The sequence below is a fragment of the Rana temporaria genome, chromosome 7 (genome assembly GCF_905171775.1).
Source record: "Rana temporaria chromosome 7, aRanTem1.1, whole genome shotgun sequence".
Taxonomy (NCBI): Eukaryota; Metazoa; Chordata; class Amphibia; order Anura; family Ranidae; genus Rana; species Rana temporaria.
The window spans coordinates 67,340,000-67,355,857 of record NC_053495.1 but is presented as its reverse complement, the minus strand read 5'-3'; the positions used below and the strand labels follow the sequence as shown (position 1 = coordinate 67,355,857).

The 15,858-nt window shown below is 47.1% G+C and overlaps 1 protein-coding gene across 1 annotated transcript in view; it reads right to left on the bottom strand.

The window, feature by feature from the left end:
- Positions 1–15,853, bottom strand: part of C7H22orf23 (chromosome 7 C22orf23 homolog) — a 28,183-nt gene extending 12,330 nt beyond the window's left edge. Inside the window, exons 1-3 of the mRNA XM_040359545.1 lie at positions 15,745–15,853; positions 9,283–9,392; positions 4,453–4,515 (exon numbers count right to left, since the gene is read on the bottom strand). Coding sequence (XP_040215479.1) covers positions 4,453–4,515; positions 9,283–9,385 — 166 coding nt within the window. The 5' untranslated portion in view covers positions 9,386–9,392; positions 15,745–15,853. The remainder of the gene's footprint in view (positions 1–4,452; positions 4,516–9,282; positions 9,393–15,744) is intronic.
- Between the last annotated feature and the right edge of the window lie 5 nt (positions 15,854–15,858).

The following is a 15,858-nucleotide window of genomic DNA, read 5'->3' as shown; positions in this document are numbered from 1 at the left end:
TCCATGTTGTTCAGGTAAATCTCCACCCCTTTAACCACTTCAGCCCCGGAGGATTTGGCTGCCAAATGACCGGGCCACTGTTTGCGATTCGGCACTGCGTCGCTTTAACTGACAATTGCGTGCGACGTGGCTCCCAAACAAAATTTCCATCCTTTTCCCCCACAAATAGAGCTTTCTTTTGGTGGTATTTGATCACCTCTGCGGTTTTTATTTTTTGCGCTATAAACAAAAATAGAGCGACAATTTTGAAAAAAAGCAATATTTTGGACTTTTTGCTATAATAAATACTGGCCCAGATTCAGGTAGATCCGTGCAATATTTGCGTGGGCAAAGGGCAGCGATTTTTGCTCTGCGCCCACGCAAATATTTTGATATGCCCGCGATTCACGGAGCAGTAGCTCCGTAAATTGCGCGGGCGATATGCTAAATAGCCGGGCGTAAGGCTGCCTAATGTAAATGATCCCGCCGGGGGCGGGAATCATTTAAATTAGGCGCGCTCCCGCGCCGAGCGAACAGCGCATGCTCCGTCGGGAAACTTTCCCGACGTGCATTGCGGCAAATGACGTCGCAAGGACGTCATTTGCTTCTAAGTGAACGTGAATGGCGTCCAGCGCCATTCACGAATCACTTACGTAAACGACGTGAAATTTAAATTTCACGAGCGGGAAGGGCGGCTATACTTTAGCATTGGCTGCCCCTGCTACAGCAGGAGCAACCTTGCGCTAAAGTCGCCGTACGGAAACTCCGTACCTTGCGTGCGCAGGGCCCGCGCAACTTTTGTGAATCGGTGGTAGTATGCAATTTGCATACTATACGCCGATCACAATGGCCGCGCCCCCTAGCGGCCAACGCAAGAATGCAGCCTGAGATATGAAGGCATAAGGAGGCTTATGTCTGTCATATCCTAGGCTGCAGTCCGCGTAGCGATGTTCCTGAATCAGGGGCATTCGCTACGCGGGAGCAAAACAGCTATTGCGCCGCGCAACCTATGGTTGCGCGGGCGCAATAGCTTCTTGAATCTGGGCCACTGTATTTATCGGCGTATAACACGCAGGCACAGTTTACCCTTTATTTTCAGGGTAAAAAAGTGAGTGTTATACACCAATAAATACAGTATCCCCCCCCCCCCCAAATAAGTGTTTGATTGGTTTGCACAAAAGTTATCGTGTCTACAAAATAGGGGACAGTTTTAGGCCCCATGCACACGAGACGCAGATGCAAACTCATCTAAACACGTTTTCAAACGCAAAAACCGGCGTTTAAAACGCCCGTTTTGCCGCGAATTTTGTGGCGTTTTACCGCGTTTACGTTTATAAGCGTTTAGTTAAGAAGACCCTCCCTAAGCTCAAAAAACAGTATTATTTAACCATTTCAGCCATTTTGTGAGACCAGAGTGAGTATTAGCTGAGAGAGCAGCAGTGTACTTGTATTTAGCGTGTCACTTGCCACATCACCTGCCACAAGCTGCGGATTGTCCACTTGCCACGTCACCTGCCACAAGTTGTGAATTGTCCACTTGCCACGTCACCTGGCCACGCCACCTGCCACAAGTTGTGGATTGTCACCTGGCCACGTCACCTGCCATGTCACCTGGCCACGTCACCTGCCATAAGTTGTGGATTGTCCACTTGCCGTGTCAACTGGCCACGTCACCTACCACAAGTTGTGGATTGTCACCTGGCCACATCACCTGCCATGTCACCTGCCACAAGTTGTGGTTTGTCCACTTGCCGTGTCAACTGGCCACGCCACCTGCCACAAGTTGTGGATTGTCACCTGGCCACATCACCTGCCATGTCACCTGGCAACGTCACCTGCCACAAGTTGTGGATTGTCCACTGGCCACGTCAACTGGCCACGTCACCTGCCATGTCACCTGCCACAAGTTGTGGATTGTCCACTGGCCACGTCACCTGCCATGTCAACTGGCCATGTCACCTGCCACAAGTTGTGGATTGTCCACTTGCTACGTCACCTGGCCACAAGTTGTGGATTGTCCACTGGCCACATCACCTGGCAATGTCATCTGGCCATGTCACCTGCCACAAGTTGTGGATTGTCCACTTGCCACGTCACCTGCCACAATTTGCAGATTGTCCACTTGCCATGTCACCTGGCCATGTTACCTGGCCATGTCACCTGCCACGTCACCTGTTCACATCACCTGGCCACAAGTTGTGGATTGTCCACTGGCCACGTCACCTGCCACAAGTTGTGGATTGTTATTTTGCCACATCACCTGGCCACGTTACTTGCCACGTCGCCTGCCACAAGTTGTGGATTGTCCACTTGCCACATCACCAGGCCACATCACCGGCCACATCACCTACTAGTCACCTGCCACAAGTTGTGATTTGTCCACTTGCCACATCACCTGGCCACGTCACCTGCCATAACTTGTGGATTGTCCACTGGCCACGTCACCTGGCCACAAGTTCTGGATTGTCCACTTGCCATGTCACCTGGCCACAAGTTGTGGATTGTCCACTGGCCACATCACCTGGCAATGTCATCTGGCCAAGTCACCTGCCACAAGTTGTGGATTGTCCACTTGCCACGTCACCTGCCACAAGTTGCAGATTGTCCACTTGCCATGTCACCTGGCCATGTTACCTGGCCATGTCACCTGCCACGTCACCAGTTCACATCACCTGGCATGTCACCTGGCCACAAATTGTGGATTGTCCACTGGCCACGTCACCTGCCACAAGTTGTGGATTGTTCACTTGCCACGTCACCTGCCACAAGTTGTGGATTGTCCACTTGCCACGTCACCAGGCCATGTCACCTGGCCACATCACCTGCCACAAGTTGTGGATTGTCCACTTGCCAAATGACCTGGCCACGTCACCTGCCACGTCACCTGGCCACGTCACCTGCCACGTGACCTGGCCATGTCACCTGCCACAAGTTGTGGATTGTCCACTGGCCACGTGACCTGGCCACGTGACCTGCCACATCACCTGGCCATGTCACCTACCACAAGTTGTGGATTGTCCACTTGCCACGTCACCTGCCACAAGTTGTGGATTGTCCACTGGCCATGTCACCTGGCCACGTCACCTGCCACAAGTTGTGGATTGTCCACAATGCAATGCAAGCAATTACAGTTTGTTTATGTTTTTTTAATGTTTTTTCATCATTTGCCATCATTTTTGAGATTTCTAATGTAAAAAAATAGATCACCTTTAAAAACGCCTATAAACGAAATCTCGGCAAAACGCCGGTACCGCGTTTTGCCACGTTTAGCGGTGTTTTGCGTCTGAAAAAACGAAAAGTTTTGCGTCTGAACCCATTTGTTTGCTTCTGAAAAAACGAGCATAAACGCAACTGCCGAAAAACACAGAAAAACGTGACTGTGTGCATGGACACATAGGATAACATTGAATGTGTTCAGGGGCAGTTGAAAAAGCTGTCCAAATGCCTCTGAACACGCGTTTACCAGCGTCTCGTGTGCATGGGGCTTTATGCTATTTTTATAAAAAAAAAAAATGTTACTAGTAAGGGCGGCGATCAACAATTTTTTATCATGACTGCGACTTTATGGCGGAAAACATCGGACACTTTTGACACTTCTTGTCATTTATACAGCAATCGGTATTATAAAAATGCACTGATTACTGTGTAAATGACACTGGCAGGGAAGGGGGCAAGGAAGGGGTTAAGTGTGTCCTAGGGAGTGAATCTAACTGTGTGGGGGCTGGGCTACCAGTGACACAACACTGATCACTGCTCCCGATTACAGGAAGCAGTAGATCTCTGTCCTGTCACTAGGCAGAACAGGGAAATGCCTTGTTTACATAGGCATCCCCCCCATTCTGCAGCTCTGTGACACAATTGCGGGACACCGGTGGACATAGAGCTCGTGGGCACGGTCACGGAGTTGGCGGCAGGGCCACGAAATTCAAAGCAACGTATATATACGTTGCGTTGCACAGCCCTGCCATTCTGTCGACGTATAAGTGCGTGAGCTGGTCGGCAAGCGGTTAAGTTGCCTACCCCTGCTCTGCTCCAGACAACGTCATTTTTTTTTTTCACTTGCGTGTGCCCAGGTTCTAACTCTGCAGGTGCAATTCTGGTAGCGTTGGTACTGTATAGCAAAAGCAACCACTGAGTGCCGTGGGGGACCAAGGGTATTGACATTTTGGGTTCGTTTCTCAGTGGGATTCAGAAGAATAATGTTTGGCACCACAACAGCCTGAAAGGATCCTTAATTGATGTTGTTGCTGAGAGGATAATTCATGCAATATAAAATCACCATGATAAAAGAGAGACTTATATGGGCATTTATCTAAAGCAGTGCATGCAACACTCACCAAACATTCTGTGGTGGTGAATGACCACATGCACCAGGAAGATACACCTGCAGTGAATGTTTGATGAATATAGCATTCACTGCTTTATAAATGCACCCCCAACTAGAAAGGCAGAGGAAATTTCGAGAACTCTTACTCTGTAAATGATCTCTTATCTGACGCTGCTGGAAGTTTGTCAGCTTGGATTCCTGCATCATCACTGCAAGAAAAAAAAAGTCAGCAAACCTATATAAGTGCATTGTGGGAACAAGTAAAGTGCAACATTTGTGCAGGAAGCAGAGCCTGTGTAGCAAATCTGGCTGTGTTCTATCAGATAGCCGCTACCCATCACAAAGCCGATACCCGGCCTACTGCGCATGCACACGATGCTCAGCCAAAGTGACATTGCCTCGCGGCCATCTTGGTAAACCCGCACTCGTCTGCGGTAAGCCTGGAGTTAGAAGTCAGCCAGCGGACATCTTTATACTCCCTCCGGAGTCTTTCTTTTCACAGTTAGGCCCCGTACAGACGACCAAACATGTCTGCTGAAACTGGTCTGCGGGCCAGTTTCAGCAGACATGTTCGGTCGTGTGTAGGCGCGAGCGGGCCGAATTCCAGCAAACATTTTCCCGCCGGGCCTTTTCCCAGCGGACAAATATTCCTGGACTTGTTTTAAAACAGTCCGCTGGAATCCTGCCCGCTCGGACATGTTCGGTCGTCTGTACAGACCTACCGTACAAGTCCGAGCGCCCGCCATCCCTCGCATGCGTCGAATGACTTCGACGCATGCGTGGAAGCATTTAACTGGCAGGCCCGCCCACGTCGCCGCGTCATTGTCGCGGCGACACCGCGGACACGCCCCGCGTATTGTTTATGCGCGGCTTTCTGTACGATGGTTAATACAGCCATCGTACAGAAAGCCCCGGGCAGACATGTACGGTGAAAACGGTCCGGCGGACCGGTTTTATCGTACATGTTTGCTGGTGTGTACACGGCCTTATTTTAACAGTAAACTCAGCTTATAAAGTCAAATTCAGTATTTAGAAGTCCGTAACACTTTTTTGATGTTTAATTTTAAAAGCAGCAGTGTTTGGTCACATCAGCAAACCTGTGAGATCAGCAGGCTTGCCGCTGCTTTTAAAATTCAACTTTAAAACTGTTACAGGCTTCTAAATACTGCATTTCACTATATAAGCTCAGTTTATATTGGAATTTCCTTTCAAATTTGTCCGTTAGCGAACTTAACGAATACGAAATTATCTGAAGCTACGAATTGTCCGAAATAAAAAATGCCACATCTAAACAAATGGAACAAAACTAAATAATAATAATAATAAATTTTTATTATTATTATTATTACTATTAATTAGTTACGTTCCATTCGTTTAGATACAGTGGGGCAGATCCACGTAGCGCGGCGCATTCTTCCGTCCGGCGTAGCGTATCTCTGATACGCTACGCCACCGTAACTTACAGTTTTTTTTTTTGTAACCTGAAAGAATTTCCGCCGTAAGTTACGGCAGCGTAGTGTAACTTAGGCGGCGTAAGGGCGCGCAATTCAATACCGTGGGGGTATCTCAGTGCGCATGCTCGAAATTAAACCGGAACAAGCCAATGCTTACGACAGTGACGTCATTCTACGCAAAGCCCTATTCGCGAACAACTTACGCAAACGACGTAACATTTTCAAGTTTCGACGCGGGAACGACGGCCATACTTAACATAGGATACGCCTCATATAGCAGGGGTAACTATACGCCGAAAAAAGCCTTACAGAAACGACGTAAAAAAATGCGCCGGCCGGACGTACGTTCGTGGATCGCCGTATCTAGCTAATTTGCATACTCGACGCAGAATTCGACGGAAAAGCCACCTAGCGGCCACCTACGATCCGACGGCGTACTAAGACGTACGCCTGTCGGATCGAGCCCAGATTCAGTCGTATCTTGTTTTGTGGATACAAAACAGAGATATGACGGGGCATTTTAAAAATTACGCGGCGTATCCATAGATACGCCGGCGTAATTTGTTTGTGGATCTGCCCCAGTATTCGTTATTACGGATAATTCGTAACTTTGGATAAATTTGGATTCATTATGTTCACTAACGGCCAAATTTGAAAGGAAATTCCAAATACATAATTTAATAGTTAAGTTATTATTTCAGATTTTGGAGTTTTCTGGTTTTTGAATTTTCATTCTTTTGAATTTTCTGATTTTCATTCTTATTTTTGGATTTCCGAAATTACAATTTCCGAATTTTCGAAGTTTAGAATTTTCTAATTTAGAATTTCTGAATCTCGGAAATTTTGAATTTTCTGAATCTCCCAATTTTCACATTTCCGAATATTCGGAAAAATTCGGAAATTCGGATATTTCCGAATGAACAAATTTGCCTATATTTGTTGAAAAACTAATTTGGAACTAGACTAATTGCACATGTCTACAATTAACTACGCTCTTTCTAGTCGCTCTCCTCCTCCTGCTCTGCCTCCTCCTTGAGTTCAGCTTTTGATTGGAGGAGGAGAGCGGTCACGTGACCATCAATGAAACATCAGAGGAGAGCAGTCACATGACCAGGTCCACGAAAGAGCGGCGTAATTGAGGTATTTAGAAGCTTCGATTTACGAGAGTGACACAGGAGGAGCAGTGTATGAGAAGGGGCTGGCAGTGATGTTTTCTCAACCTTAGAGTATACCGACAATGCTGTCCCAGGAGACTTGGGGTCTCCTGGGAGTGCAGGGGGGCTTTATAATGATGTATTTTCTCATACCCTATGCACATACTGCCTGCTCTTATACCCTCCACATTGTTTTCCTCTACATACTGGCAGCACTTATATTCTTCTCGCTCTTTTCCTGCACATACTGCCCACTGTCATACCCTCTGCACTTCCCAACTGCACATACTGTTCTCTTTTATACCCTCTCTGCACTCCTGCCCTACACATACAGTACTATCTGCTGTTACAGCCTCCATACTCCTACCTGTAACATGCCATTTTCCTGTATGCCCTCTGCACTCCTCCACTGCATATACTCTTCAATATCGTAGCCTCCACAGGTCCCCCCTGCACATACTGCCTGCTATGTCATGCTTTCTGCACTTCTCTGCTACACATACAGCACCACTATAAGGCCCACATTGGGGCGTTTTTCATGCGGTACAGCGCTAAAAATAGCGCTGCTATACCGCATGAAAAATCATGCCCTGTAGTCTTAAATGTGAAAGCCCGAAGGCTTTCACACTGAAGCGGTGCGCTAGCAGGAACGCTCCAAAAGTCCTGCTAGCCGCATCTTTACCGCGGTATAGGAGCGGTGTGTTCACCGCTCCTATACCGCGCCTTCCCATTGAAATCAATGGGAAAGCGCGGTAATACCGCGGTATTAACCCTTTTTCGGCCACTAGCGGGGGTTAAAACCTCACCGCTAGCGCCCGAATATCGCGGTAAACATGATGGTATAGCCGCGCTACAAATAGCACGGCTATACCGTCACCGCGGCTCGACGCTGCAATGTGAAAGCAGCCTAACACTTCTTCAGAGTTGCTTGTTCTGGAACTGGCACACTTTTGCTAGTTTCACAGAAAGCATACTGCACCCTCTTCTTTTTTCACCAAGAAGAGCCTTTAGTAAAGTAAATAATGCACAAAGCTAGGTAGCATTGGAAGTGAAAAGTAATGCTGATGATTAAACATACCGTATCTAGTTTTGAAAGTCATGTAAGGCAATGGTTCTCAACCTCTGTTCTCAAGTACACCCAACAGGCCATGTTTGCAGATTTTCCTATATCTTGCAGAGGTGCTTTTAATCAGAGTCAATGGCTTGGTATTTTAGACAGCTATTTTATCTAAGAGAAATTCCAAAAACATGACCTGTCGGGGGTACTTGAGGATTGAGGTTGAGAACCACTGATGTAGGTTATCTTGTGTTTTTTACAATGCTTATGTTAAACACATAGAAAATGATAGGTATTACAACTCTCAGCATTGAAGTGGATGTAAACCCTCACATATACTCAGTGAAGTGAACAGCCTCAGTTGACACACAAGTATTGCCGCGTACACACGGTCGTTTTTCGGCATGAAAAAAAAACGACGTTTTTAAAAACATCATTTAAAATCATTGTGTGTGGGTGGGCTTCACATCGTTTTTCGGCTTCTGAAAAACGACCAATTTTTTTTCCGAACATGCTGCATTTTTTAATGTCGTTTTTCGGGTTGTAAAAAATGATCGTGTGTGGGCTAAAACGACGTTTTAAACCCACGCATGTCCAGAAGCGAGTTATGAGATTGGAGCGCTCGTTCAGGTAATACTACCATTCATAATGAAGTAAGCACAGCTCATCACGCTGTAACAAACAAAAAAGCGCGAATCGTATTTTACTAACAAGGAATCAGCTAAAATCAGCCCAGAGGCGAATAGAACTTCCCCTTCAGAGTGCCGTCGTACGTGTTGTACGTCACCGCGCTTTGTTTTTTTTTTCATGCCGAAAAACGACCGTGTGTACGCGGCATATAAAACAAATCTCCCTACAAAAATATCTGCTGTCTTCAGCTTTATATATTCTTTAGAAAGTTCAGATTGTGTTAGGAGATTTTCACTTCCTGGTTAGCACTGCAGTGAAGCCTGGGCATAAAGCCAAGACAGCTGATTAGAGGAAAGGCACACACCATCTCCTCATAGGTAGAGACTCTCAGTTCTGTTCCTTGAATTGTTCAGGGCTCTGCTAATCTATCCATAGCATCCTCCCCAACACAGAACTTCTGCTTTTATCTCCTGTGTCAGAGAACTTGTTAAGAGTTATCATGCTGATAACAAAAGGACAGGGCAGGAGAAAGCTATGGGACATAGGGCTTTGAAAAGAGATAAGAAAACACTGCAGATATATGTGCCCAGCTCAAATTTCATAAATCGGGTTTACATCCACTTTAAGTTTAGTCCCAGCAACAATGATATTGACAGCCATTTACTATATATGTAACATCACCTTTCAACAGGTCCTGAGTTTCTTTGCTGTACTGAGTTGGTTTTGGACTGTTCCAGAAACCAGTACCCAACGGCACTTGAAAATTTCCATCCTGCCTTGACATAGCGATGCTATAAAAATCAGAACAAAGTAAATATATCAGTTCTTTAATCCTCATACGATGTGTGCTACCAGTGAACTGTATGTTTTCTATACTAATATACTGCTATTTTTAAGCAAAGTAAGGCTCTCCACACATTATACAATTTTCATGTACAATGTTCCTTTAGATTTACCAAAACCATATAATATAAGGTCAAACCTAAACACTTTCAATTTGTATGAAATTAGGTAAATCTAAAGGAAATTGAATAAGAAAATTGTATGTATGGCCAGCTTAACAGTTTAGCTGTATAGCAGGCACCATAAAGTGCCTGAACCTACCTTACATACTCATTCAGTATCAGACACCTACAAAATCCAAATCTTTTTCACCCAGTGACATCGCTCTACCAAACTAAAGTACTGACATATATATATATATATATATATATATATATATATATATATATATATATCGTATTTATCGGCGTATACCGCGCACTTTTTTGCCCTGACAATCAGGGCAAAATCGTGGGTGCGCGGTATACGCCGATACCCGCTTTCCCGCGCCGAGTTTTGAATACCGCAGTACACTCGGGTATAGTCGGGCAGTCTCGGCTCTATCCGCGCTCACGTCCTGGACGTACAGGACGTCAGCGCGAGAGTTGCCAAGCATTGCCAACAATACACAAGTGTACCGCGCTCTGTATATGTCGGCGCAGTATTCGAACTCGGCGCGGGAAACGAGCGGGGAGGACGCGACGACGCCGCAGAAGGACGCCGGACCCGACAAAGAGGACACCCAAAGCCGCAGAAGGACGTCGGACCCGACGAAGAGGAGACCCGAAGCCGCAGAAGGACGCCGGACCCGACGAAGAGGACACCCGAAGCCGCAGACGAATGCCGGACCCGACCGACGAGGCCGCCGATGGACGCCGCGCAAGACACCAAAACTGTAAGTACAAAAAAAACGTTTTTTCCACAGGATTGGGGGCAACTTTAGGGGTGCGCGTTATACGCGGGAGCGCGTTATACCGCGATAAATACGGTATATATATGTGTATATATATATATATATATATATATATATATATATATATATACACTAGCCTAGGGCAGGGGTTGACAAATTTGCTTGGAATCTAGGAGCCAGCTAAAAAAGTTAGCAGCCAGAAAACGCACCCCGTCCCGACATGCTTGCGCGCAGAAGCGAACACATACGTGAGCAGCGCCTGCATATGTAAACGGTGTTCAAACCACACATGTGAGGTATCGCCGCGATTGGTAGAGCGAGAGCAATAATTCTAGCCCTAGACCTCCTCTGTAACTCAAATCATGCAACCTGTAGAATTTTTTAAACGTCGCCTATGGAGATTTTAAAGGGTAGGTTTGTCGCCATTCCACGAGCGGACGTAATTTTGAAGCGTGACATGTTGGGTATCAATTTACTCGGCGTAACATTATCTTCCATAATATTAAAAAAAAATGGGGATAACTTTACTGTTGTCTTATTTTTTAATTAAAAAAAGTGTAATTTTTTCCCCAAAAAGTGCGCTTGTAAGACCGCTGCGCAAATACGACGTGACAGAAAGTATTGCAACCAACCCCCTTTTTTTTCTCTAGGGTGTTAGGATAAAAAATATATATAATGTTTGGGGGTTCTAATTAGAGGGAAGAAGATGGCAGTGAAAATAGTGAAAAATTACATTAGAATTGCTGTTTAACTTGTAATGCTGAACTTGTAATACCAACGGCCACCACCAGATGGCGCCAGCTTACACATCTGGTGGTAACAACTTGTAATACCAACGACTCACCACCAGATGGTGCCAGCTTTTTTTTTGCCCCCCCTTCCAAGCCAAGTCGCCAGGACCCTATTTCTAGTCGCCATGGTGACCTGGCGACCGGGATTTGTCGAGCCCTGGCCTAGGGTCTTGTAAACCCCATACAAGAGACCTTCTGGAAGCTCAGAATTTTTCCCTGATCATTTATAGACATTGATAGTGTATAAAGAAAAACATTTGTTGCGTGGTACAATGGCTGTAAATCACTGAGTATTAAAGGGGTTGTAAATTTCCGACAATATCTAGACAATATCTAGATTATGAGTGGTAGTTTACAAGGCCAAACTCTTCCCAGTCGTTCCTTGATTCCGCGCATGTGTGTTTTTACTTTCGACTTTTGTGTGACGCGGAGCCGTCGTTTGCCAAAAATTTACTAGCCTGTCATTCAACATTTGTTGGCCGAAAATTGGAAAACAATTGTTGAAAAGAGCGTGCGAACGGTAAGGAGTTCGGACAACAGCCTGTCAAACGCCAATCCCCTTCTGATTTCCATACCGTGTGTACAAGACTGTGGGCTGGATTCACACCGTTGTGTTAGTGCTTTATATGGACTTTTCTATTAAACTCAATGAAAATGCTGTGTTAAGATGTGTGTCATGATGCATTACTATCTATTATAATAATACAGGGTTTTTATAGCGCCAAAAGTTTGCACAGCGACTTACGTAAGGGCAAACAGTACAGTTACAATACAATTCAATACGGGAGGAATCGGAGGGCTCTGCTTGTTGGGCACTATGGGGCAGATTCACGTAGATCTGCGGCGGCGTAACGTATCGCATTTACGTTACGCCGCCGCAAGTTTTACGGGCAGGTGCTTGATTCACAAAGCACTTGCATGTAAAGTTGCGGCGGTGTAACGTAAATCCTCCGGCGCAAGCCCGCCTAATTCAAATGATCCGGGTAGGGGGCGTGGATCATTTAAATTAGGCGCGTTCCCGCGCCGAACGTACTGCGCTTGCGCCGTCCCTAAAATTTCCCGACGTTTATTGCGGTAAATGACGTCGCAAGGACGTCATTGGTTTCGACGTGAACGTAAATGGCGTCCAGCGCCATTCACGGACGACTCACGCAAGCGACATAAAATTTTCAAATTGCGACACGAGAACGACGGCCATACTTAACATTGGATACGCCACCTAGGGGGCATGTTTATCTTTACGCCGCGTATCTCTTACGGAAACAGCGTAAATTTACTGCGACGGGCAAGCGTACGTTTGTGAATCGGCGTAACGACTCATTTGCATATTCTACGCCGACCGCAATGGAAGCGCCACCTAGCGGCCAGCGTAAATATTGCACCCTAAGATACGACGGCGCAGGCCGTCGTATCTTAGGCATGTTTAAGTGTATCTCAGTTTGAGAATACACTTAAAGTGGTTGTAAACCCACTTTTTTCACCTTTGCCTACAGGTAAGCCTATAATAAGGCTTACCTGTAGGTATAAAGAATATCTCCTAAACCTGTACGGTTTAGGAGATATTCCCCTCGCAATGCGCCGCTGATTGCAGCGGCGCATGCGCAGGGGGGATCCTCGGCTGAAGGGCCGGCCCCGCCGACCCATGCCGGAAAGGAAAGTGACGTCGGGAGTGACGTCATCGCCGCTCCAGCCAATCACAGCGCTGGAGCAGTGATACCCGGAAGATACGCCGAGGCTCGGCGTGGACCAGGTAAGTTACCTACCTCGTTCCGAGGTAAGTATTTCATTGCGGTGCATATTAGCTCATTATGGCTTTTTCCTTGCAGGTGTAAAAAAAATAAAAAATTAATTATATGCGGGTTTACAACCGCTTTAAACATACAACGGGCTTAGATTCGGAGTTACATCGGCGTATCTGCTGATACGCCGGCGTAACTCTTTGTGAATCTGGCCCTATGAGCGTCAATGCACGTCTATGTGTTTGGACACTTGTCATCATCCAATACAAACTGAATTGATACACGCATTGAAAACGCTCAACAATCCATGTTAACGCATGCTGACATGTTGCGGGTCCCATTGATGCGTTCCATTGATTTTTAAAGGGAAACACATCAGGTGGAGAAGGTATCGGTGTGATTCCAGGCCTATAGCTCACCAATCCAAATTCCCCCAAAAAGACTGCAATGTAAATAGTACCTGTGGGAAAGTGTTGCGGGTCCCATCCAGAGCTGGTGCAAGGAATTTTAACACCCTAGGCCAGTAGTCTCCAAACTGTGGCCCGGGGGCCAGATGTGGCCCTTTGCTTGCTTTGATCTGGCCCTTGGGGGAACTATTTTCAAACACTAATACCAACAATGGGACATAATTTGACCCACTGACACCAATGATGGGGCACAATTCCTCCCAATGAGACAAACAACGGGACACAATTCCTTGCAAAAACACTAACAATGGGACACAATTTCTCCCAATGACACCAGCAATGGGGCTTAATGACACCAATGATGGGGCATGATTCCTCCCACTGACACCAAAGATGGGGCATTGTTTATTCCCACTGTTAATCGGGACCTTTTCTACTCCCGGTGGCCACAGTCTGGCCTCCATTAAGTCTGAAGAACAGTAATCTGGCCCTTTGTTTAGAAAGTTTGGAGACCCCTGCCCTAGGCAAAACTTCATTTTGCTGCCCCCCTTGGCTCATCCCCTGACTCCACCCCCTTTGCCCATGTATACCCCATCTTTTTCATGAAGCGCCCATCACATGCAGCCCACCAGCACCCATCAATGGCAGCCTCACCAGCGCCCATCAATGCAGCCTTACCAGCGCCCATCAATGCAGCCTCACCAGCGCCCATCAATGCAGCCTCACCAGCGCCCATCAATGTTTGCTCGCTTCCATTCATTCAGGAGTCGGGACACAGACCTCCACCACCGCTGCGCCTCTGACACTATGGGGGTTATTTACGAAAGGCAAATACACTTTGCACTAGAAGTGCACTTGGAAGTGCAGTCGCTGTAGATCTGAGGGGAAGCTCTGCTGATTTTATCATCCAATCATGTGCAAGCAAAAATGCTGTTTTTTAATTTTCCTTGCATATCCCCCTCAGATCTACAGTGACTGCACTTGAAAGTGCACTTGTAGTGCAAAGTGGATTTGCCTTTTGTAAATAACCCCCTATGTGCGAACGGAGCAGAGGCTGCCGGCTGATGCTGAGACTTAGTTGCTTGCTACAGAGAGAAGAAACACCAGTGGCCGGGCGCCCTAGGTGGCTGCCTAGTTTGCCTAGTGTAGCACCGGCCCTGGTCCCATCAATATAATGCCCTGAAATTCCATTACACCCAGTGGCGGTGCGTCCATAGAGGGCGCAGGAGCGCCACCCCCTCTCGCTCATGCACCGCCACTGAAAAACAATACATAGATTCACGCCGGCCATCTGAATAACGGCAGCTGGTTGGCCTGAGGGCTGTAATCGGCTTCCAAATAGTTAACCAGGGGACGCACGGGGTGTACGTTTATTGGTTAACACTGACACGCATCTCAGCCAATCAGGTTCCCCCCCCGGATCTGGTTACCGGTAACCTGATTGGCTGAAGCGACATCGAGGGCAGGACTACTTCGAGGGATCGTGGAGGAGGATCCGAGGATGGCTAACGGAGAAGGGTAAGTGCCAGGCGGGGGGGGGGGGCAATCTGGCGGCATTTTAGGGGCAAACTGGCAGCAATTGATGGGCACAATGGCGACAATGGCATGGCACAGTGGCTGCATTTGGCATGGCACAGTCGTGACAATTGATGGGCACAATGGCGACAATGGCATGGCACAGTGGCTGCGTTTGGCATGGCACAGTGGCAACAATTGATTGGCACAGTAACGACAATGGCATGGTACAGTGGCTGCGTTTGGCATGGCACAGTGGCGACAATTGATGGCACAGTGGCTGCGTTTGGCATGGCACAGTGGCAACAATTGATGGGCACAGTGGTGACAATGGCATGGCACAGTGTCGACAATTGATGGGCACAGTGGCGACAATGGCATGGCACAGTGGCTGCGTTTGGCATAGCACAATGGTGACAATTGATGGCACAGTGGCTGCGTTTGGCATGGCACAGTGGCGACAATGGCATGGCACAGTGGCTACAATTGATGGCATGGCACCGTGGTGACAATTGATGGGCACAGTGGCAACAATTGATGGCACAGTGGCTGTGTTTGATGGCATGGCACAGTGGCGACAATTGATGGGCACAGTGGCTGCATTTGATGGCATGGCACAGTGGCTGCGTTTGATGGCATGGACAGTGGTGGCGATTTCATGGCACAGTGGTGACAATTTTATGGCACAGTGGCTGCATTTGATGGGCACAGTGGCGGCAGATGATGGGCACAGTGAGGCTGCAATTGATGTTTTTTTTTTTCTCGTTTGTTTGTGCCCTCCCAAACATTTTGAGCACCAGCCGCCACTGTAACTATTCCAGTCATGTTTGGAATCTACTGTACGGGGACACCAAAGGCAAATTGTATTGAAATATATACATTTATCTAAAGCATCGGACGACAATTGGAATCTGTATAGAAACATCTAGAAAGACGGTGCTCCCGTCCACTCATACCTCTATTAGACCAATAGAACGCCGTCAATTCTCACTATTCGATAAGCCCGGGCAGATGTTTTCTGTTTCCTTAGAAACAAGACGGGGCGGGATCAAAGTTTGTAGGTAGGCGGG